The sequence below is a fragment of the Mus musculus genome, chromosome 7, assembly GCF_000001635.26.
Source record: "Mus musculus strain C57BL/6J chromosome 7, GRCm38.p6 C57BL/6J".
Taxonomy (NCBI): Eukaryota; Metazoa; Chordata; class Mammalia; order Rodentia; family Muridae; genus Mus; species Mus musculus.
Window position 1 is genome coordinate 45,375,923 of NC_000073.6, and position 22,376 is coordinate 45,398,298.

General features: G+C 47.3%; 1 protein-coding gene across 8 annotated transcripts; it reads right to left on the bottom strand.

Moving 5' to 3' along the window:
* Nucleotides 1-531: 531 nt before the first annotated feature.
* On the bottom strand, nt 532-19,820 carry Snrnp70 (small nuclear ribonucleoprotein 70 (U1)). Of its 8 annotated transcripts, none has more exons than NR_126538.1 (11): nt 19,587-19,820; nt 18,737-18,893; nt 16,341-16,403; nt 16,157-16,211; nt 11,467-11,531; nt 11,321-11,383; nt 7,882-7,963; nt 5,903-7,262; nt 4,795-4,896; nt 1,434-1,521; nt 532-1,356 (listed from the first exon to the last, which is right to left on the bottom strand). NR_126538.1 is itself a non-coding variant. In XM_006540732.3 (11 exons), exons 3-11 carry the CDS (start codon nt 18,881-18,883, stop codon nt 675-677), a joined length of 1,347 nt encoding a protein of 448 aa, XP_006540795.1. In that variant the 5' UTR covers nt 18,884-18,893; nt 19,171-19,250; nt 19,587-19,817; the 3' UTR covers nt 532-674. The 8 variants fall into 8 exon arrangements, 3 of the variants coding, with proteins under 3 accessions (XP_006540795.1, NP_033250.3, XP_011249133.1); XR_003946426.1 differs by adding an exon at nt 19,171-19,250 and having other exon boundaries at nt 4,795-7,262; nt 19,587-19,817; XM_006540732.3 differs by lacking the exon at nt 5,903-7,262 and adding an exon at nt 19,171-19,250 and having other exon boundaries at nt 19,587-19,817.
* Between the last annotated feature and the right edge of the window lie 2,556 nt (nt 19,821-22,376).

Here is a 22,376-nt window from a genome sequence, read left to right on the forward strand (position 1 = left end):
ATGCTCTTAGTAAAACCATAAGCCTACCTGCAAATGTGGCAAACACAGGAATGAGTGAAGTTCCCTTTCAGGACCAGCTATCTGTGCTCTCATGATGTAGATGCTTCTCAGCTCTCTGGTGGTATCTGTCCTTGGTTATATGTAAAGACTTATAAGCCTTAAGCAGCAGATTGGAGTACTATCATTCAGCCCTCAATGGGACTACCTTCAGCCTTTCTTCAGGACTGTGCCAGGCTGGCCCCAGCTTCCTCAGGGCCCACCATACTCAAAGCTCTCCCAGCTGCCTTCCATCCAGAAATGTGTGGGTACCAACTGCTGATGGCTGGCATCCTGCCTCTTTGCCTGCTGTTCTCTCACTTAAAGATGCAGCCTGTTATGAGAGCCAGGGCTTCCCTCTCACTTGTAAAGCAGCTACAGTGCCTGGGAGAACAGCCTCTACTTCAGGTTATAACACGTGCAGTATACCAAAGGGAGTTGAGCAGTAGGAAGTGGCCTTTTGGAAAGACAGCAAGTGCAGTAAGACATCACATGCCCACTATCAACAGAAAATTAATTTTATTTTTAAATCCAAGGGACCGGATTAAAAAAAAAAATCTACCCTCAGAGGCAAGCCAAGGTGGAAAAGGCTAGGAAGGCAGACAGCAAGATTAGGAGCATGTCCACTACAGGCCTCTTCATTCGGGCGCTGCCTCCATCAGATATCCATTCTCTGGGGCCATGTACCCATCACCACCCTCTGCCTCCATGTACATGTCTCGACCATCACTACCTAGCCCTTCCAGCCCATTGTCCTGACCGCTGCCACCCCCACCCCGGGCCTCATCCCTGCCCCGCTCACTGCCCCGCTCCCCACGCTTGTGCTCTCGATCCCGATCACGGTCTCGGTCCCGACGACGTTCCCTCTCACTCCGGTGACTACGTCGCCTCTCCCGGTCTCGATCCCGGCCCTTCTCCTCTGGGCCATCAGGGCCTTCAGGGCCAAGCTCTCCAGGAGGCCCATCATCAGGAGCTCCATCACCAGCTTCAGAGGGTTCAGCCATGTCGCCGCCGCCACCACCACCACTGCCACCACCGCCACCACCTCCTCCACCTCGAAGCTCCTCTTTTCGCTCCCGTTCCCTGCGTGCTCGCTCCCGGCTCCGACTGCTTCGTCGCTTTCGGTCTCGGTCCTTGTCCTTGCTACGCTCCCTGGACCGTCGCCGCTCATCCTTGTCTCGACTCCGGGAGCGCCTCCTCCGGTCCCGAGAGCGGGAGCGTCTCCTTTCTCTCTCCTTGTCTCGTTCTCGGCTTCTTTCTCTGCGCTCCCGCTCGCGGTCCCGGTCCCGGTCTCTGTGTGGAAGCGGGGAGGGGCCCGGCCTATATGAGGTTAGCACTGTGTGGCAGGGCACCCCTTGTGACTGCCCTATCCCAAGAAACCAGATGCCCAATCTTACCTCTCATCATATCGGGAAGTGTCATCTCGGCCCGAATGCCTGATATTCACATCTGCCCCACCTCTTCTGGTACCACCAAGGCCACCTCCTACGGGCAAAGGAACACAAGGTCAGTGGAAACAGTACAAAGGGGAAAATCTTAAAGGGGCCTATGCAGCTGACAAAAAAACAAGCACCCCTACTAACTGCCATGGGGCATAATCTCCTGCCAATCACTTCCATGTCCACTGGTTGTAGGATAGCCATGTTATCCACAAGACTTTTACAAAGTGCTAGAGCTGAGGACACCCCAACAAGAACCTTCTTGACTCCCAAGCTGTCCATCTTACCTGAGGCTTGAGGTTTTATTTAGGCTAGTCCACTACCAATTTGTACTTTGAGCATAAAGTCCAAAGTGTGAACTCATAGAAAAGCTGAAAGAAGCTAGGTTTGGGATTGTACCCCTTTAATCTCATACTTTGGAGCAGAGGCAGCCTGGCCCACAGTGAGCTTCAGGTCAGCCACTACGTGGTGAGACGAAACAAAACAAACCCAGAAGTTGGAACACCTGCCACACCTAGATTCCCAGGGTACACTACATTTCCAGCCTTCTCAGCTGCCTCGTGCTCCCCACCTTAGCCATGTAACATTTACCTTCTGAGGAGTGAGCTCACCTTCCTTGTCTCTGTACCTTCTACTTCCCTGTCAGTCTCAAAGCACCAACTCAGACCCTGCCCTGCTCATCACACTATAGCACGCTCCAACGAACTGTTAGAGGCCATCAGTACCTCCCCAACTGTTCAAAGAAAGCACTACCACACCTCCCCAGATTCTGATGTGCCACGAATACTTCAAACTTGCAGATTCAATACGTGGTCTATAAAGGTGATTTTCACCCAACCAATAGCACAAGGGAGCAGGTGACAGTCTTATCTTTCAGACAGGGATCTACTAATGAGCCACTTGCCCCAGTGACTTGGCAAGGAGGGTCATGTCTCAGAATCCCATCTGCCTGTGGTGGTTTCCTGCACCATCCACCTGAAGGTTTAGTGAGGTGGGGCTGTGTTTCACACAGGAGCACAGGCAAAGCGAAGAGGTCAGCCACATGCTAGGCTGTTAAACTAGGTATAGATAACAGGTTGGACTACTGCAAAGCAGGACCCAGACTTCCAGCTGCTGGATCACAGTCTAACAATGAGCTAGGCCATTATCAATACAAGAAAATGTCTATAGTAAGAGTTCTGTAATTTGGGTTGCTTAAAAAAAACAAAACAAAACAAACAAACAAAAAAAACAGGAAACAGCTGCGCAGTGGTGGCGCACGCCTTTAATCCCAGCACTCGGGAGGCAGAGGCAGGCAGATTTCTGAGGCCAGCCTGGTCTACAGAGTGAGTTCCAGGACAGCCAGGCTACATAGAGAAACCCTATCTCGAAAAAACCAAAAAAACCCACAGAAATATTATAAGAACATGTTTTTGTTTTCATCCCAGGTGTGGGCATATGGGACTGCTTTGAATCAGCGGGTTTGCTTCATGCCTATAAGAGGCATGGTTTTGCCAGCTGCGGATAGTTACTGTGATTGTGTGGCATTTGGAATTCTGAGAACTTTTCAGAGGGTATACGCATCCTGGATTGTACAAGAGGGTAGGTTGTTGGTTTCTTAAGTAGTCAGGTACAAATAAGAGACAACAAGAAGAAATTACATATCCTAATGGTGAAGATCAAACTTGCCCCAAGGAACTCAATGCCCCTAATCTGCAGGTAGTCTCCTTTTCAATCCGATTGTATTCAGGGGTCTCTTTCCACTCCTCTCTATTCTTTTCCCCCTCCTCTCTTATGTATTACAGAGATGAAAGGGTGGAAGAATAGGGTTGAAAAAAGAACCCACAAAGTGGCCAAAGACAGCTACAATGTCAACAGTTTTCAAAATAAACACTCACTTCCTGCACCCTAAGTAGACTCCGTCCCTCCATCACTCTTCATATCTAACTGTCACAAGTCTAAAAGCAACAGAAATAGTTAACTCAGTCTGAAACTTCAGAAACTGAGAGAAAACAAACATCTTGTTCATTAAAGGTTGAGGCAGGAGGATCACCAAGAGCCTGAGGCTACCCTGGGCTTCACAGTTAAGACCATATCTCAGATCCTCACACAAATAGTAACAAATACCTTTATGCACATGGGCAAAAATGCTGCCCAAAGTCTCACCTAGGCTAAGTGTCTGTCCATGGGAGTGAAGCGGGCTCATACCTTACTATATTAATATCAACAAATCTGTAACCACAACAACTGTCTTGTTTCTGAGACTTCATTCAGCACAGCAGTCAGCCTAAAGGATCCACCTTTTTTAAAAAAGAAAAAAGGGGCTGGAGAGATGGCTCAGTGGTTAAGAACATTGACTGCTCTTCCGAAAGTCCTGAGTTCAAATCCCAGCAACCACATGGTGGCTCACAACCATCTGTAATGAGATCTGACGCCCTCTTCTGGAGTGTCTGAAGTCAGCTACAGTGTACTTACATATAACAATAAATAAATCTTTAAAATAAATAAATAAATAAATAAATAAATAAAAGACTTGGAGGTCCCTGGGGGTTGGGATGGTAGGTCACCTCTGCACAGGTGCACAGGTGAAAGCAGAGCCAGGCAATACTGCCTAAGACAGAGTGAAGCTACTCACACAAAAGACCTAAACCCAGCCAGGGCCTAATTTGAGGCATCAGCAAATAGCTTAGAGAGTGACACCTGTTGACAGAGTGAGCAGCAAACTCTCCAAGTCCAGTCTCAAGGTCTTGGTGAGGATCTATTGATGATATCACAATCATGGGACTGAAACAAGAGCCTGGCATCAGTAGGCACCTCTATTCCTTATGCTTTAAGACCCTCAGATATATTTCAAGACTTGCCACAACAACCCCCATGGAGACAGCCCACAACCACCAGAAAGGCCAGGAGGGTCAGATGCAAGGTCAGAGCACAGGCTGCTGCTTTCTTGCTTCAGATGTGAAGCCAGGAATTGGGCTGGTGACTCAGCTAGAGAGTGAATGAAGAAGCCACTCAGTGAGAGCAAGAGCAAAGCTAGAGCCAGTGATACCCTCCAACCCAGCCCATGATACCAAGTATATGGGCATAAGGTGGCTGAGGTCAGTGCTGAAGTTACCCACACTGCACAAGAACTGCTGCTGGTCAATCACTCATGCAGGAAAGACCAGGGTATGCTTGGGTGCTCATGTGTAGGTGTCTGTGTGCACCAGTGTCCAAAGCCATGAAGATGATGAGAAGACAAGCTGGAAATGGAGAGGAACAGGCGTATGGGTTGGGGAGACTGAAGGAAGAATAATCTCTAATCACAGGCCCAGGCACCCAGAAGGAATACTGCACTCACCTAGGCGCCGGGGCCTCCAGCCCTTCACAGTCCGGCCCCTCTCCACATCCACGAGGACCCTCCTGCCATCTATCTTCTTGCCATCTGCGTGCTTGTAAGCGGCTGCAACAGATGTGGGGGAGGGGGAATTCCCCAGAAGGTCCTCTAGTCAGACAAGGCTCCATACAACAGCATCCCTGCCCCTCAAACCCCATCTGCACACATACACTCACACTCCCACCAGTCAGCCAGGCAACCAACAGCCAGACCGCCCTCTCCCCACCCTGAAGGGCCTGCTCCATCCGGTGCTTGATTCCTTTTTGGCACCCCCAAGTGCTATTGGGGGGGTAAAACATTTACTCTGGCCTCCCCCAGCTTTCACATGATGGAGCAGCCCCCTCCTGCCAGGGCGGCCAAATTGCTGCAAAGAAACTGGAGGTTAGCTGAATGCTGGCCTCTGCTGTGGGGAGGGCTCCTCCACACCCAGGCATGCACCCTAGACACCATGCTGGGCAGGAGGCTGGCTAGGCTCCTCCACACCCAGGCATGCACCCTAGACACCATGCTGAGGCAGGAGGCCCACTGGGCCCCACCACATCCAGACCACACCAGATTATTTTTTTGTTTTTTTGTTTTTGTTTTTCTGTGTGTTTTTATAGGGGAGGTCAGTGTGAGGAAAGAGACATCAGAACAGAAATGAACAGGAGTGGAAAGACCTTCAGGAACTGGCAGGGATATAGGTGGGTGCTGAGCTCCCCAGGGACCTCCAAGGACCCTGGCTGGACTCAAAGGGACATGTACCGTGCTACTCAAAATCCCTGCCTTACCTGAGCCGACTGACCCTGCCACCACCTAGCCTGGCCAGCTCTGTCCTCCAAGCCGAGGTCAATGGCCAGCAGGGCATGCAGCCCTGCCTGAACCCTCAGGGAAGTTGAGGAGCATAAGACATAGTGGGAAGGCCCAGAGCCCAGGCCTGTGATCAGGCAGGGCTGTTAAGAAGGCCAAAAAGTCCCTGTCCAGGTCCCAGCCCTGGCCTAAGGGGCTGTGCTCACCAACCACAATACCCTGCCCCACCCCTGCCCACTCCCCCCCAATAACAACCAGAGGAAGAGAAAAAGGTGCCATTTACCGATGCCGGCCTTGCGGGTGTCCAAACCGAGCGGGATGGGGGGGGCCGGCAACTCCTGGGGGCCTGGCGAGGAGGCGGGCTTCCCGGGGGTGGGGTGGGGGTTGGGACACGGGACTGCTTACCTGGAGACCCCAAGCTTACCTGAACACTCACACAACCCCACACCCACCACCACAGGGGCAACTAAAGCTACAGGGAACCCTGAGAGGGAGACACTACATTTCCCACATCATCTAGAGACAAGTGGATGAAGGAAAAAAGGGAGCCTCTGAATGTCAGAGGAATGTTTGCGCCCGGGCTGGGAGACCTGGATCTATCTATCCTGCCCAACCTAAACAGTGGGCCTCAAGGCCTCAAAAGCACCTACTGCTCACCACTGCCTCAGTTACGCTCCACTAGGTACAGGCCCAGCACTCAGTCCTGGGGTCAGGCTTTCCACCTGGATCCATATGCCCTCCCACTAGTGGCAACAGGCCTGAGGCCAGTACACAGGGGATACACCTGGGATCCAAAAGAATGCTCCCCATGCTCCAGGAGGGGCCGATCGGCCCCTAACCCCAGAACAGCTTGAGAGGGTCAGTCAATACAGGAACCCTGCTCAGGTTCCCCATCCCAAACCCCGGGAGAGGTCCAACCCAGAAAACAGCAAGACCATGTAATTGTGTCATTCTAGGCTTCTCTCTCTCTCTTTCCCTCTCTTCCACCTCTGTGCAGATTTAGTAAAAACTACCACACCTTTAGTTGTTTTAAAGCCTGCTCCACCCCTCCCATACCCTGAACCCCAATCCATGCACTTTGGGGAGCTCAGGCACTGGACATCACAGCTGCCTTCTAAGGAGACTCCCACCACACCAAGGAAGACAGGAGGGACACAATACCCCAAGCTAGAAACCAGAGACTTTCCAAGACCACTATGGTGACAACTCCACAGAAGTCATAGGGCAGGGAGGGTTGGGCTGAAGGGCTCCACATAGAGCCCTGGTCCCAGGACACCCCAGCTTTAGGGTTGCCAATATGACCCAGGTGTCAGAGGCTGGGTGGAGCCCGACTATAGATGGAGGCAAATGCCTTTCCCATCGAGGTCCACCCTTCCCCTTGGGATCAGCGAGATTACCAGAGAGCATGTGGATGGGGGCAAGAGGGGCAAAGGGCACCCAAATGAGGAGAGGGCTGTGGGTGAAGGGATACTGAAAGGTGACTAGGGTGGGAAGGGAAGCCTCACTGTTCCTAAGCTGCCTGGCTAAGCTGGGCTGGTGTGCGGTGCTGTGATCTTACCCATGATACAAACCCTTATACCAACCATACACTGAGGTGTTGTAAGGGGAGCGTAAGCATCAGCTGCAAGCCAGCTGCGTGGTGGCTGCAGTGACAATAAGAACAGTCAATTAATACGGCGGCCCCTGGACACGCCGCAGCCCTGCCCACCCCCACCCACCCAGCCCTACCCAAATGGACGCCGCCGCATAGCCTCAATGGGGCTTTGTAGCTGTGGGGGTGGGTGCTAAACATGCCCACCATTTCACTGCTTGATGAGGACTGGGTGGAGGTTGGAGTGGGGAGGTGGAGGGTCGGGTGGCCCAGCCCAGTTCTACTGGGGGGAAGAGAGGGCTGGTTCAAAGGCCAGCTCACTCCAACCTAGTGGCCCCCACCTCCAGTGGGGGCCTAATGGGGAGAAGCTCCCCCAAATCCGACCCCTCCCCCCACCTCCAGCTGGCCCCATACCCTACCCAGTGCTCTCCTGGCCCCTGAGGTTCAACGTGTGACACTTACCTCCCTGGGCTCACACACACGTTGTGGGGGATTTGTTTTTGATTTTTAAAAAACACATATATAAATATATAAAAAAAAGATATATCAGAAACAGAGGGAGAAGAGACAATTCTAAAGTCAGGTATGGCAGGGGAGGGAACAGACGTCGGGGGTGAGGCCGGGCAGCAGAGGTAGAGGGTCAGAAGGAAGGGCAGAGGCACAGTACTCACAGTGCATGTCTCGTTCATGCTCATACTCGATGAAGGCATAACCACGGGGTTTTCCAGAGCGTTTACTGTATACCATGTGGATCTGCAGGGCAGGCAGGAGGCAGTCAGCTCCACAAGTTACAGGGCTGCCCCACCCACCCTGTCACATAACTTATAACACAGGCCTTGGACTGGGGGACACCATTAACAAAGTTATCCTTCAAACGTCCCAAGGGACTCACTCTCACTCTAGTAAAAGTCAGAGTCCAGTGGAAACCAGAGGGGCACAGAGGCAACATGTGGGAGACCCAGCATCCTATAAAGCAGGCTAGGATGGAGAAGGCTGTGGATACAGCTCTATGGAAACTGAGCATTCTGATGGTGGATATCCCCAGGAGGCTACAAGGCAGACAGGCATTAAGTGCACCCAAAGCAAGCCAGGTGTGAAGAATGAACAAGGTAAACAGAATAAAGGGCCACTGCGGATAGCCCACGTGCAGAGCCTGTCTGCCGTGTGCAAGCAAAGCCCAATATATGGCAAGGCAAGGAGACTAAGAGGAGCCAGTGCACTTAAGAGCCTCTGTAGGACAGAACAGGGATGAGGGAGCCTGTGACCAAATAGGCCATGTAAGGTCAGGATGAAGCTTCTGAGCCCTCTCTCCATATGTCAGGGACATAGAGGCTTAAGCACTGAGAAACGGGATTCACAAAGAAATGCTGGGACACGGGAGGTAGAGCATAACAGTAAGACTTCTGGGAGATAACACTATTTGCTTGGGCTACGGAGGAATGACTGGCCTTCTATGCACATCACTATCTGCCCACACTTGGATGGACATGGTCTTAAGCTTGCTCAGGAACCCTAGGACTTTAACTCTACAACCTGAACTCTTCAAAAGCCAACTGAGATTCCAAGCTGATATGACAGAGCCAGGTTCCACTGGGCTTTGGGGAGTGGGAGGCAACATTTCCTGAGACCCAGGATTCAGGAAAAGGTCAGACAGCCCAGCCAATGTCTCGCCCCAGGCTTGTGTCCGTCACGAGCGCCAGGTCTTACTTTGTCTCCCAGCAGAGAAAAATAAGACACAGAGCAGTTAAGTTTTATGCCAAAACTTTGCTCAGCAACTATCTTTCTTGCTTTTTTGTACAAACCTGTCTGTGGCCCTGGCTAGTCTTAACCTTATACAAATGTTACTGACTCAGTCTCTCCAGGGCGAGGATTACAGCTATGAGCCACCATATTTAAAGTTAGCATGTTTTCTTTTATTTCTTTTATTCTGTCCAGTATTTCCTATCTTAAATAATTTCTTGAGATTATAATTACTTTATTTTCTCCCTCCAAACCCTCTCATGTTCTTTCAAATTCATTGCTTCTTTCTAATTTTTAATTGCTGGTACAGATGTGTGACTGTGCATCCCTAAATACAACTTGCTCGGTCCACGAACACCTGCACATATGTTTTCAGGGCTGACCATTTGGTACTGGATAACCATTAGTGTCTTTTCCTAGTTCCCTTCTGTTTCTCCTGTGTTCCATAGCTCGAGACTGCTCCCCAACATCCCCAACCCCCGTTGGAGACAGATTTTACTAACCTTGGTTATTCTGAACTTGGATGTAGACCAAGCTGGCCTAGAACTCAAAAGAGCTGCACCTGCCTCTAAGCTCCTGAGTGCTGGGATTAAAGGAATGTGTATCCTGGCAGCATGTCTCCAGCAAAGGGTCAGAAGCAAGTACCTCAGACTCAGGGCCACATAGCAGATTACATGAAAACTAACCAGTTTCCTTAACTATCAGTAAGTTCAAGGCCAGTTTGGAGAACTCAGCAACACATTTCAAAGTAAAACTGGGAGGAACTGGATAAATGGCTCCTCAGAGCACCTGCCGTTCTTGCTGAAATCCTAGTTCCATTTGTACCATCCACAGGACGGCTGAACAACAGTCTATACAGAACTACAGCTCCAGGCGGAGGGAGGACACTGTGTGCACTTGGTACACACACACAAGTAAATCTTAAACCCAAAAAAAAAAAAAAAAAAAAAAAAAAAAGGAAAAAAGGAAAGAAAAAAAGAGGCCTATTTGGACTAGTCAGTCCCTGTCTTAAATAAATGGGGGAAAAAAAATCTGTGAAGGGGCTGGGGAATGTGGCTTAGTTGGTAGAATAATAACCCAACATGCATGAAGCCCTGTATTCAATCCCTAAAACATCAAAACATCAAAATTTAAGGCCATCCTCTCTATGATGAACTCAAGGCCAGCCTGGACTATGTGGGACAATCCTAAAAGATAAGAGGCAGTGAAATGGCCAAGTTTGATCTCTAGGATCATACCCAGGAAGAAAATCCGCTTTACAGATTGCTCCACACAGGACAATCCTATCCTCCTTCCCAATGTAATCAATAAGGCAGTGCAGAGGACCCAAGTTCGGTTCCTAACATCTACATGGCAGCTCAGTCATGTGTAATTCCAGATCCAGGGGATCCAATGCCCCCTTCTGGGCTCCAAGGACACTGCACTCATGTGACTACACATATACACAGGCTGTCAGGAACATAAAAGAAACCTTTAATTTAAAACAGACTTCTAAAGAAATAGGTCAGTGGTTAAGAGCATTTGATACTCTTGAAGTGGGCATGGGCTTGCTTCCCCTCACCCACATGGTAGCTTACAATCAATCCTGTGTAACCCGTTCCAGGCAATTTAGCAATCTACTCTGGATTCCTTGTGCACCAGGCACCAGTGTATTAATACACTTAGATGCACGCAGGCAAAGGACACTCACATACATAAAACAAAGAATCTTTAAATCTATAATGCAGCAATAATAGAAGAACTGGGGATATAGGTAAAGTGCTTGCTTAGCATATATACATCTACCCTGGGCTTAAGCCCTAATCCTGGGGGCAGAATAGAAAGAAATAACTAATTTAGGAGGTCTTGGGCAATAATTTGCATTAAGTTTTAGACAAATACAAATTATTTAAAAAAAAAAAAAAAAAATCGCCGGGCAGTGGTGGTGCATGCCTTTAATCCCAGCACTTGGGAGGCAGAGGCAGGCGGATTTCTGAGTTCGAGGCCAACCTGGTCTACAAAGTGAGTTCCAGGACTGCCAGGGCTATACAGAGAAACCCTGTCTCAAAAAACCAAAAAAAAAAAAAAAAAAAAAAATCAACCAACTGACCAAGTACCCAAACACAACCTAACCTTAGTGGGCCTGACTGACTGCACACATACCAACTTACAGCAAGCTGAACCTTGCAAACCCACGCTTTAAATCCACAAGGACTCACCATTTCCAATGCTACTTCTGACATTAAAGCTATACTAATAAAGGAAATAAATTAAACCCAGGCCCAGATGTGACCTTCCCCTGGGATGGGGACCCAGCATTCTTTCTCTCCTTAGGCTACTGTTCCCTCCTCCAAGTTCCCCCAACTCAACTCTCCAGCTGGACACACTTACTCTTTTGATGGGTCCATACACCTCAAACTCTCTCCGAAGCTTAGATTCTGTTGTGTCATAGTTCTACAAGACATAAAGCGGAGTTATATGAGAAGCACACTGTTCTAAAGCCCTTGAACCACTCAGGACAGGAACTGAGTACTCACCACTCTAGCCACGAACAGAGTCTTGAAGGCATCGCCCTGAGCATTGGGATCATTGTGAGGGTCCCCTGTACAAGGAGAAGAAAATCTTTAAAGTAGACAGTGCTCACAATTTTGGGTAGAAGAGTGATGGGAAGAGACTGAATACATGAAGATGGAACCTAGTGCCCCACCCCCACCCCAGAAAAGCTCAGTGACTTAGTAAGCGTGAGTACATGTTTCAGGTCTGGTTTCACTAAAGTTCAATGGCTTTTTCTAGATTGATTGACAGATGACGACAACAGGCTGCTCTGATAAAAATGACGTCAAACCGATGGCTGTGACAAACCTAAAAGCCACTTTAGAACTATATACTTTGGCTAGCCATATGCAGTGCAAGGTGAACTGAGCAGTAACTGAATTCATGCAATCTCTCTGGAGGGATGACTTGAGCTAGCTTGTGGCAAACTGACTGAAACCAAAGCACAGGGAGAAGCCTGATAGCAAACAGTCTCAGACCTCAGACTAGGAACCAGAGTCTAGGATAGGTGGGGTGTGATGGCCTATGTACTAAGGGGGCAGAACTCAGCTTGGCCTACATAGTGAAACCCTGTCTCAAAAAGGAAGGAAGACAGTTAAGGATACATTTTCTCTTCCATACCCTATAGTCTAAAGCAGGGACCCTGGGCTAGTGCTAAAAGCAAATGACCAAGATCAACTGGTACAGAGAACTATCAAAACCCTGTTCCGTTTGGACACCAAGTATTAAGTCTTCAGAAAAAGACCAAGAATCTATTAAGCAATCCTAATGGGGTGTGGGGTTACTGGAAGCTATACCCCAGTGCTACACATTCTGTGACCATCTTATTAGCTGTCCTGGCTCTCTCATTCATTTAATCCTTAGAATATAGCTGCAAGTGTCAAATAAAAGAGATCATAGAAGAGATAGAAAAAGTTTAAGTGGGAAAAAGGCGAATGCTAAGATTTTGAGGACAGCCTGAACTACAGAATGCAATGCTGAAAATTTTAAAATAAGGGGGGAGGGGCACACAGGGGAAGCTAAAGAGATGGCTCAGCAGTTAGCTGCTCTTCCAGAGGTCCTGAGTTCAATGCCCAGCAACTACATAGTGGTTCACAACCACCTGTAATGGAATCTAGATGCCCTCTTCTAGTGTACATAAATAAATCTTTAAAAAAGTAAAATAAAGATCTTGGCCTTTCTCAAGATCATAGCAATTTAGAAGAATATCAGGCATGCCTAGGGTCTTTGAGCCAGAAAGTAGGACTATTTTTTCTGCCTCCCATTGGCAGCCAAAGCAATGCCTATACTTAAGCAGTCTAGTCAAATGGTCCTTGTTACAGATTGCTTATCATATGGACACATCACAGGCATTGATATTTTGCAGGTTTCTTCAGTTATCAGTTGTGACTTTACTACCAACAGGCAAACTAGATCCAAAGAATCAGCCATGATGGTGGTCCTTTCTATCATAAGGGCATGGCTGTTAATACAGTGACAGAAGAGAGCTCTTCAAGACATTAAGACTTTCAACTGCACCTCTACTCAAGAGATGCCCCTCAACATTGCCGACCTCATCCCAGGAGTTGTCCCACTAACTGTCCCGAGGCAGGGTTCAATCCTAGGGTCCCCTTTTCCTTTCTCTTTACAGTCAGTGCCTAAGTGTGCATGTGTGTCAAGGTTGAACTTAGGACTCGCTTGTCAGGACCCTAACACAGAACTAGACACAGGAAGCCTCAAAGCTAGAAAACTTCACTAGGCTTCCCGTTAGTTGGCACGAAATCTCAAAACTTCCCCTTTTTATAAGATACTCTACAACTCGACAAGGCAAGCCTACTTGTTTTTCATTTTGCAAACAGGAATAATCATTCCTGCTGCACACAGAAGTCACCAGGAGTTCATAACATGAAGGACTTCAAGTGCTCAGCAAAGGGATTCTCCTTTAATAGAAGCGGTCTTTTGACAGGGGACAGCAAGCTTCTACAGTCAGTGAGCACAGACAGATACCCTACTGCACGTGATCCATCCTCTGTTCTATTTTGGACAGTACAATGAACCTGCTTCAATTACCAACATGGGGCCTAACTTGGTTGATCTCTACATTCCCCAATCTAACTTGGGAATTTCAGTCACATCTCAGAGCTTGCTATGTTGATCTTCAATACATTTCAATAAATTGAAACCACAATACCATCGTTAATGACTAATTTCTAACTTCATCTACAATCCCTCAACTGGGGCTTTATCAGAATGATACTTAAATACACCACACATTTAAACTCCAATCCAATCAAACTCAATGTTTTGCTTGGTTGATGAGTCCCCTTCTGCTACCCCTTTTTGTTTAAGATAAGGTTTCTCCCACTTTCTTCAACTGGTGCAAGGCACACCTGGATCAGCAGAACGAGACTAGCATTATGCTGAGGGTAGGAGGGAGAAATGAGTACTTGTCTTTAGAAAGCTCCTTAAGAAAATTTGGGCTGGGGAGACAAGTGAACAAGACAGACACAATACTAAAGCACTGTCTAAGCTAAGAGGGCCCTGGACATGAAACTTCTTGCTTTATGACATTTAGCAAGTAACAGGGACAAGTCTTTGTGACAAGCTGGGCGGAAAAAATAAATGGTATTGGGATGGCTAATCTTAGTTGACAACTTTCATTAATCTGGAATCAACTAAAACCCAGAAGCCGGACATGCCTTTGAGGACTTCTGAATTTAATCATTTGAGGTAAGAAAACCCAACTTAAATCTGGGTCATACTTTTTGTTGGCAACCTTCACAAAACCATGAATGAAGGAAGCTTTCTACCTGCCTGCCTGCCCACCCCGAGTCTCCTGCCAGGCGTATCCACCCTGATGCTGAGGCATTCTTTCACTGGTATTAGAGCCTACTTCTTCAGGATTCCAACATAGACTTTACAATTAACAAATTCTTAGCCTTCCTGTTGAAAAAAGTCATTGTTTGACTAGCCAGACCACAGCCTGTAAGACAGACAGACACAGACACACACACCATTTCTATCAGTGCTGTTCCTTTAGAGAACCCTAGCTCAGGTGCAAAAGACAAACTGAGTAACAACATATGGAAACACCTTGCACATCTGAAAAGCCATGTCTTAGGGAAGACAAAATCCCATAGAAATTAGGAGAGGTGCTTTGATGGTTTGAATATGGGAGTATGAGATATCTGAGAAAACACACAGACTCAGTACAGTACAAGAGCTAGAGCTTCGTGCATTATCTTATCGTGTGCACTAAGTACTCTTGAGAAAATCTCTAAGTTCTAAAATACAGTTTAGAAAAGAATGATTCAACAAGGCTACAGACAATAGATGGAGATAAACCTCATCCTCTGATGAGTCTTCTACCTACCAAGATCTGATACTTTTGTGAGTCTGATTACCAAGTACTACTTAAATCCTCCATATCTGGAGGGTGTAGCATCTCCAATTCCAAGATCAGAGAACTAGGGAAACAGTCAGGACCAACCAGCCAGATCACCTCATACCTTACCTGAAAACACAGTGGAATATGGTCTTTTAAAAGTCTCCCACATGTTAAAAGCCTAAACCAACTGGAGATGGCAAGATGGCTCAACAGTTAAGAGCACTGGTTGCTCTTCCAGAAGGCTGGAGTTTGATTCCCAGCTGCTGCAAAACAAGTCATAACTGTCCAACTGCAGTTACAGGGAATTCTATGCCCTTTTCTAATACTCTCATACATATATAAGAAAAATTAATAAAACATACAAGAAATGTAAAAAGGGGGGCTGGAGAGATGGTTCAACAGGTAAGAGTACTGAATGCTCTTCCGAAGGTCTTGAGTTCAAATCCCAGTAACCACATGGTGGCTCACAACCATCCGTAATGAGTTCTGACACACTCTTCTGGGGTGTGTGAAGACAGATACAGTGTACCTGTATACATAAAATAAATAAATCTTTTTTTTTTTAAAGAAAGAAATGGGGGCTGGAGAGATGGCTCAGTGGTTAAGAGCGCCGACTGCTCTTCTGAAGGTCCAGAGTTCAAATCCCAGCAACCACATGGTGGCTCACAACCATCCGTAACGAAATCTGATGCCCTCTTCTGGAGTGTCTGAAGACAGCTACAGTGTACTTACATATAATAAATAAATAAATAAATAAATCTTAAAAAAAATGTAAAAAGGAAACCCTGGTGTTGTTATAATTTCTGACCCCAATAAGCTGGTATACAATCCAGTTCTTATAATTATAAGCTATAAGCCTAGATCAGGCAGACCTAACACTACACTAACTTGTTCCCCAGGTTTAAGACCCCTCACTACTGGCAATATATGGCTCTGCTCCATCATAGCTTCCTCCTCTTCTTCAGTCCTCGTCCTCTTTTCCTCTCTACCTGCCCCCACCGTCAAAGACCTCCCATCCCACCTTTCTCCTCAACTGCCCAATCACAGGCTCTAGCCTTTACTGACTAGTTAAAGCTGGGGAGAAGGTTCACAAGAGATCAATTGCTTGTAGGGGAAAAAGAATTAACATCAAAATACAAATCACCAGGACAACCCACAAAGGCCAATCCAAGTGCAGTGCAAGTGGTTGCTAGGAAAGTGACCCCAACTCTGCTTCTCAAGCTCCCAAGAGAAGAGCCCCACAAGTGACCTGGGAAGAGGATGAAAATGAGACTGAAGGGGAAGATTGCTAGGAGGGAGAACCTTACACATTTTCAGCTCTGTCTCCACTTCCTGCTGTCGCCGTTCAATTTTTTCCCGTCTCTGCCAGTAGAAAAAAGAAGTAAAGTAAGTGTACCCAGAAGTATCTTCATTTCAGGGACCATCTGGAAAAAAGTAGCTAAAAAAATACAACAAGCCAACCCAAAAGACTCAGAGGTAAAAACAGCATACCTTTCTCTCCATGCGTTCTTCCCGGGTTTCTGCTCTTGTTGGAGGAGGAGCATCTCGAGGGTCCTAGAAACAAGAAAGGTGACAGGGAAGGAATGCTGATGGAATAGCAAGGCGTACCACAACAAAGACTCTCTCATACACCTTCCCAACACAAATGCCAGAAGTTCCCTATAAAGGGGAGGAGTGGTCCAGATTGGGTATACTCCAAGGACCAATGCTGACCAGGCTGCCGCACACCTGCGGCATAGTCACAGAGACACCTCCAGTGTTCAGAAACTTCTGCCCAGTCCAAGTAACTTTATGTCTACTACGCATAATTTTTAAAAAACCAACAAACAAACAAACCTGTCTGATTTTTGAAGGTCTTTAAAAAAAAAATAAACAGAAACAATTTCTTTGTATTTACCAAAAGCATCAATTTCTGGGCAATGGTAGCACACACCTTTACCAGCACTTGAGAGAACTGGCAGGCTGATCTCTGAATGGGAGTCCAGCCTGGTCTACAGAGCAAGCTCAGGACAGGGTAAAAAAAAAAAAAAGAACATCAGTCTAAATGCCTATAGCCATTTGACATGATGTAGATGTCATAGCTGTAAAATATAATACCAAAGCTGCATAGTTCCTTCCATAGCCAAGAATCCTGTCACTTTCCACAGTTCCAAATATGATTTACAGACAGCCAAAAGCTAGAAATATGCCTGAAATAATGGTGGACAGGGCAGACCTCCAAAGCAAGACAATCTGCAAAGACATAGCAAGTCATAAAATGATACCTCTCCAGGCTATCATTAAATGCTAATTGGCACATGACCTGCAAAAAGGGTACCCCTGAGCTATATCCATTAAATTAAATATTTATTGTATAATAACATTTCTCAAGTAGAGGTTTACCAAGGTAGGCAGACAAATATTACTAAAGAATCACCTTTCTGTTATCTAGTAAATTCTGCTTTTCCTACTCAATATCAGAATGTTCCTCCTAAGACTTGTGGTTATATGGCAGTATTCCTTAGGTTTGCTCTGAAGGTGGGCATGACAAACTTTCTGCATAAAAGAACTGACTCCAAGAAGCTCAAGTGACTCAGATTAAGTCATATGTACTCAGCAAGTAGAGCCAAACCCCTAGCTCCCAGCTGTGAGCACTGCAAGATGCTATAGTGTTCAGCACTAGTAAACACTATCCTCTTCTAAAAATAACCTTACTTTTACATTATTTATTTATCTGTTTGTTTATTTAGCTAAGGATGTATGTGCGTATCACTGTGCACATAGAGATCAGAGGACAGCATGCTAGAGCATACCCTCTCCTTCCATATTGTGGATTCTAGGAACAGAACTCGGATTTCTTGGCAGCAATCACCTTTTACTGCTAAATCATATTGTCTACGCAACCTTGTCCTCTTAAAGACAAAAAAACAGTAACTACATTGACAAGCATTGATATTTACTGCCTTATTCCAAACCCTTTAACATAAATTCTGTGACTCAGCTCTCTACTGGTTTCATCTTACTGCTACCTCTTGCTAAAGGCCAACCTAACCAATGCGTTAAACATTATGTTTTCTGGGTTAGTGGCAGATACTTATAATTCTAACTCTTTGAGTACAGTAAGCATCAAGAGTTCAAGTTTAGCCTTAGTGACAAGGAGAAATCTACAAGACCATGAAAGAATGTATTCCCCCCACCCCCCAGCCAAAGAGTCAAAACAACAACAACCCACAAACAAAACAAAATCGACAGAGGTGGATCACCTAACCCTGGAGAGGCAAAGGCAAGCAGATCTCTTGAGTTTGAGGCCAGCCTGGTCTACAGAGTGAGTTCCAGAACAGCCAGGGCTACACAGAGAAACCCTGTCTGGGGACTTAGGAGTCAGGGTGGAGACACAATTGCCAATGTAACCAATTTGGCCAATCACTTGGGCTAGGGACTACCACATCCATACAAAAGATATTCTTAACCCTACAAGGAAATGAGCCGCTCCTGGAAGCACACACCCATTACATGCAGCATTTACATGACTGAGAAAGGACTGCCATAAGATCTAAGCTACACAGCAAAACCGTATCTCAAAACTCAACGAAAAGAGGTTAGCACTATGGTTCTGCAGGCTAAGGCTCTTGCAGCCACGCCTGACAACCTAGGCTTCATCTCTTGGACCCACAAGATGGAGAGAATGGCCTCTTTCAAGCTGTCCTCCGACATTCACAGATTTGCACATACACCCACATATACAAAAGTATAATTAAAAAAATTAAAATGCACACAAAAGCACAAAACATGATCAGAAAACGTAAAAGCCACATGTGTGAACCACACAACTAAAACTGTTTTGAAGCCGAATGCCTCAGGGTAGCCTGCCCCATCCAGAGCTAAACCCTCCCTCCCAACATGCTCACCTCAAACTCTCGGATGTATGGTGCAATGCCACAGTAAGGTTGGTTATGGTGTTTTTCATGTGGCAGCTTTTCCAGGGGTGGCAGGTATGGGATGGGATCTCGGGGTGCAAAAAGGGCCAGAAGGTTGGGAGGCAGAAACTGTGTCATCTTGCCAAATCTAAGACCAGAAACGTTATGTTAGCATACTTTACTTAGCACTGCTTTCTTTTAGGCCCCCTTCACCCAAAACAAACAAACAAACAAACAAACAGGTGTGAGATTTGGAGACGGATGCTGCTATCCTGGTCAAGGGAGTGACCAACATCTGCTTGAAGAAAAGCTCTTGGTAAGAGCTGAAAAACTTAAGGCTGGTAACAGAAAACAAAGGGGAAAAGGAGTAGGAGGTGTGGGACCCAGGTCGAAGCCTCGCGCTCTAGAGGTTGCTCGCTTCATACCTTTAAGATTATGAAGTAGGGATTTCAAGGGAGGCCATAAGGATAATATCCAGGAAGCCAGGGGCCTCTGCGTAAAATATCTAGGAGCCGAGAGACGAAAGGAATTATGGGTAGAGGTCCAGGATGCGACCAAAAAAAAAAAAAAAAAAAAAGGCGAGAAAAAAAGGCAACACACAAACCGCAAGGGCCTGTGGGTAGGGGACCGCAGGAGATTGGGGGAGGGGGATCCTGAGGGAAAGAAGGCTGGAGTGCCCAGAGAACTCTGGGTAAAGGATGGGGGACGCAGAGGGAGAAGTCAAAGGCACTAACCCGGGAAACGGGCCACAGCAGCGGGGAAAGGGTTCGGGAACCCCGCAAGGGCTTGTGGGTAGCGGCCCCACTCCCCGTTAAGGCCTCTCATTCACCCACTCACTCACCGCGCGGCGCTCTCCTCAGCCTGACGTTAGCCTCAGGCCTCGCGGCCGCCCTTCACAAACAAAAACTCCCGCTCCGACTTCCACTTCGGCGGCGCCCGCGTCAGGTAGCTTCGGTGGTCCGCGCAGCGCGCGCAAACCAGACCTCTCCTCACAACCCGCGCGGCCTCAGCTCGCGACCAGAACTGGGAGTGGAGACGACTCGAATCCCTCCGCCTTTCGCAATGCGCATGCGCCGTACGAGTCAAACGACACCCTCACAGCAGTCCAGGCCTTACCAGGGGCACTGCGCATGCGCCAAAACTGTACTCATTCTGAAATGGCTAAACATCCGCGGCCCGGCTGTCGTACTGCGCATGCGTGATCGGACCTAGGTCGGTCTCAGCCTCGCGCTCTAGCTAACCGCCTATGACCGCGAGACACTTATGGAAGGTCCGCCCTTTCTCCTTACACTTCCCGGACCTTGTGCGCATGCGTCTAAGTGATGCACCACGTCGCATATCCTTCCGCAGCCTGTCAAAAAGTGCCTGCATGAACAGGGTCTTTGCGTTTACGTTGGATTTGACAGGAAACTCTTGCCCGGGTAGCGGTTGTGCACGCCTTTTATCCCAGCACTTAGGAGGCAGAGGCAGGCGGATTTCTGAGTTCGAGGCCAGCCTGGTCTACAGAGTGAGTTCCCGGACAGCCAGGGCTATAAAGAGAAACCCTGTCACAGGGAGGAAAAAGAGAGAGAGAGAGAGAACTCTTTCCCAAAATTTTTGTATGTGCTAGCCACCGTTTGGCTCATGATAAAATAGTCATCTCTTTGGCTCAGTGGTTAAGAGCGCCGACTGCTCTTCCGAAGGTCCCGAGTTCAAATGCCAGCAACCACATGGTGGCTCACAACCATCCATAACGAAATCTGATGCCCTCTTCTGGAGTATCTGAGGACAGCTACAGTGTACTTACATATAATAAATGAATAAATCTTTAAAAAAAAGTCATCTCTTCTTCCTGGAGCTCATATTGTTGAGAGAAAAAGATAAATCTGTTTTGTATTATTTTTCCTTTTTATTTTGTCTTTTATTTTTTTCTTTCTCAGAGCTGAGGACCAAACCCAGGGCCTTGCTCTACCACTGAGCTAAATCCCCAACCCCTACTTTTCCTTTTTAATGTGTTCTGTTGTTTTTATCTTTACTTTTTTTCAGACAAAGTTTCACCATAGCCAAAGATGTCTTTGCATTTTGTATCAGTATGTATATTTTATCTTTTTATATATATGTGTGTGTGTGTATATGTGTGTGTGTATATATATATATATACACACACACATATATATTTCCTGTTTTCTGTACACCAGGCTGACCTTGAACCCACTGACCTCTGCCTCCAGAGTGCTGGGATCAAAGGCATAGAGCACACAATTCCAGGCTTTTTCTTTTTCATTTTCTCTTCTTTCTCCTTCTTCCTTCTTTCTTTTGTTTCTTTCTTCTTCATTGGAGACAATGAAGGATCTGGAGAGATGACTCAGCAGTTAAGGGCAACTGGCTGCTCCCTCCCACGGTCCTGAATTTGATTTCCAGCAACCACATGATAGCTCACAACTATCTATAATGGGATCTAATGCCCTATTCTGTTTTATGCTCTCTGTTATGGAGGCATACAGGCATGTAGAGCGCTCATACACATACATACATACATACATACATACATACATAAATTTTTAAAGTAAAGCTGGGCAGTGGTGGCGCAGGCCTTTAATCCCAGCACTTGGGAGGCAACGGCAGGAGGATTTCTGAGTTTGAGGTCATCCTGGTCTACAGAGTAGTTCCAGGACAGCCAGGGCTACATGGAGAAACCCTGTTTCGAAAAACCACACACACACACACACACACAAAACTTTAGAGTGCACTGCCCATAGAGCAGCTCAGGCTAACCCTGTCCATCTCACTCCCATATTAATGGGATTACAGGCTCCTAGATTATCTGAGTTTGGGATGGAACCTGGGGCAACTCTACAAAAAAGTCCTCTCCACCCTGACCTTCACCTCTTGGCAATCCCCCTGACTCAGCTTTCTATGTGCTGGGTTTACAGAATTTGCCACTACCCAGGGTTTGTAGTTTAAAGGCCAGCCTGTGCTACAGAGAAGCCTCTCTCAGGAAAACAAAGAGAGGAGCTGGGGAGATGGCTTCTGTATAAGGAGCCGAGTTCACCCACATGCCCCTCCTCTGCACCTGTAAAAATCTCAGCACTTAGAGCGCTGTCTATAACTCCAGCACGAAAGATGGAGAGGGGAGGATTCCTCTCAGTCGCCAAGAGTTTAATTCCAGGTGGAGTGAAAGGCCTGGATAATTAAGGTGGAGAGTGACTGAGGAAAACCAAAAACTCGGTGGGGCCTTGACCTCTGATCTCCACCCCAACCTGCAGTGCATGGCTGCACACAACTTTAGTCCCAGCATTTTGGAGGCAGAGGCAGGTGAACCTCTGGAATTTGAGGCCAGTCTGGGCTACATGTCCAGTTCCAGGTCTAGATGTAGATCTCTATATGACAGAGAGACCAAGTCTCAAAAAACAAAAACAAACTTACAAGGTAACCCAAGATGGCATTGAACCCTTATGTAGTGAAGGGTGTGTTGACATTTTGTCTAGGCTCTGCCCCGCAGTTACTTGGCAGCAGCCAGGTGTGCCTGACTCACTATAAAAGGGGCTGCTTGCCCCCTCCTCCCTCTCTTGCCTTCTTGTTCTCCCTCCGTCCCTTGCTCCTGCCCCACCCCCACCCCTCTCCATTTCCCCTCCTGCCTCTCTCCCCACGT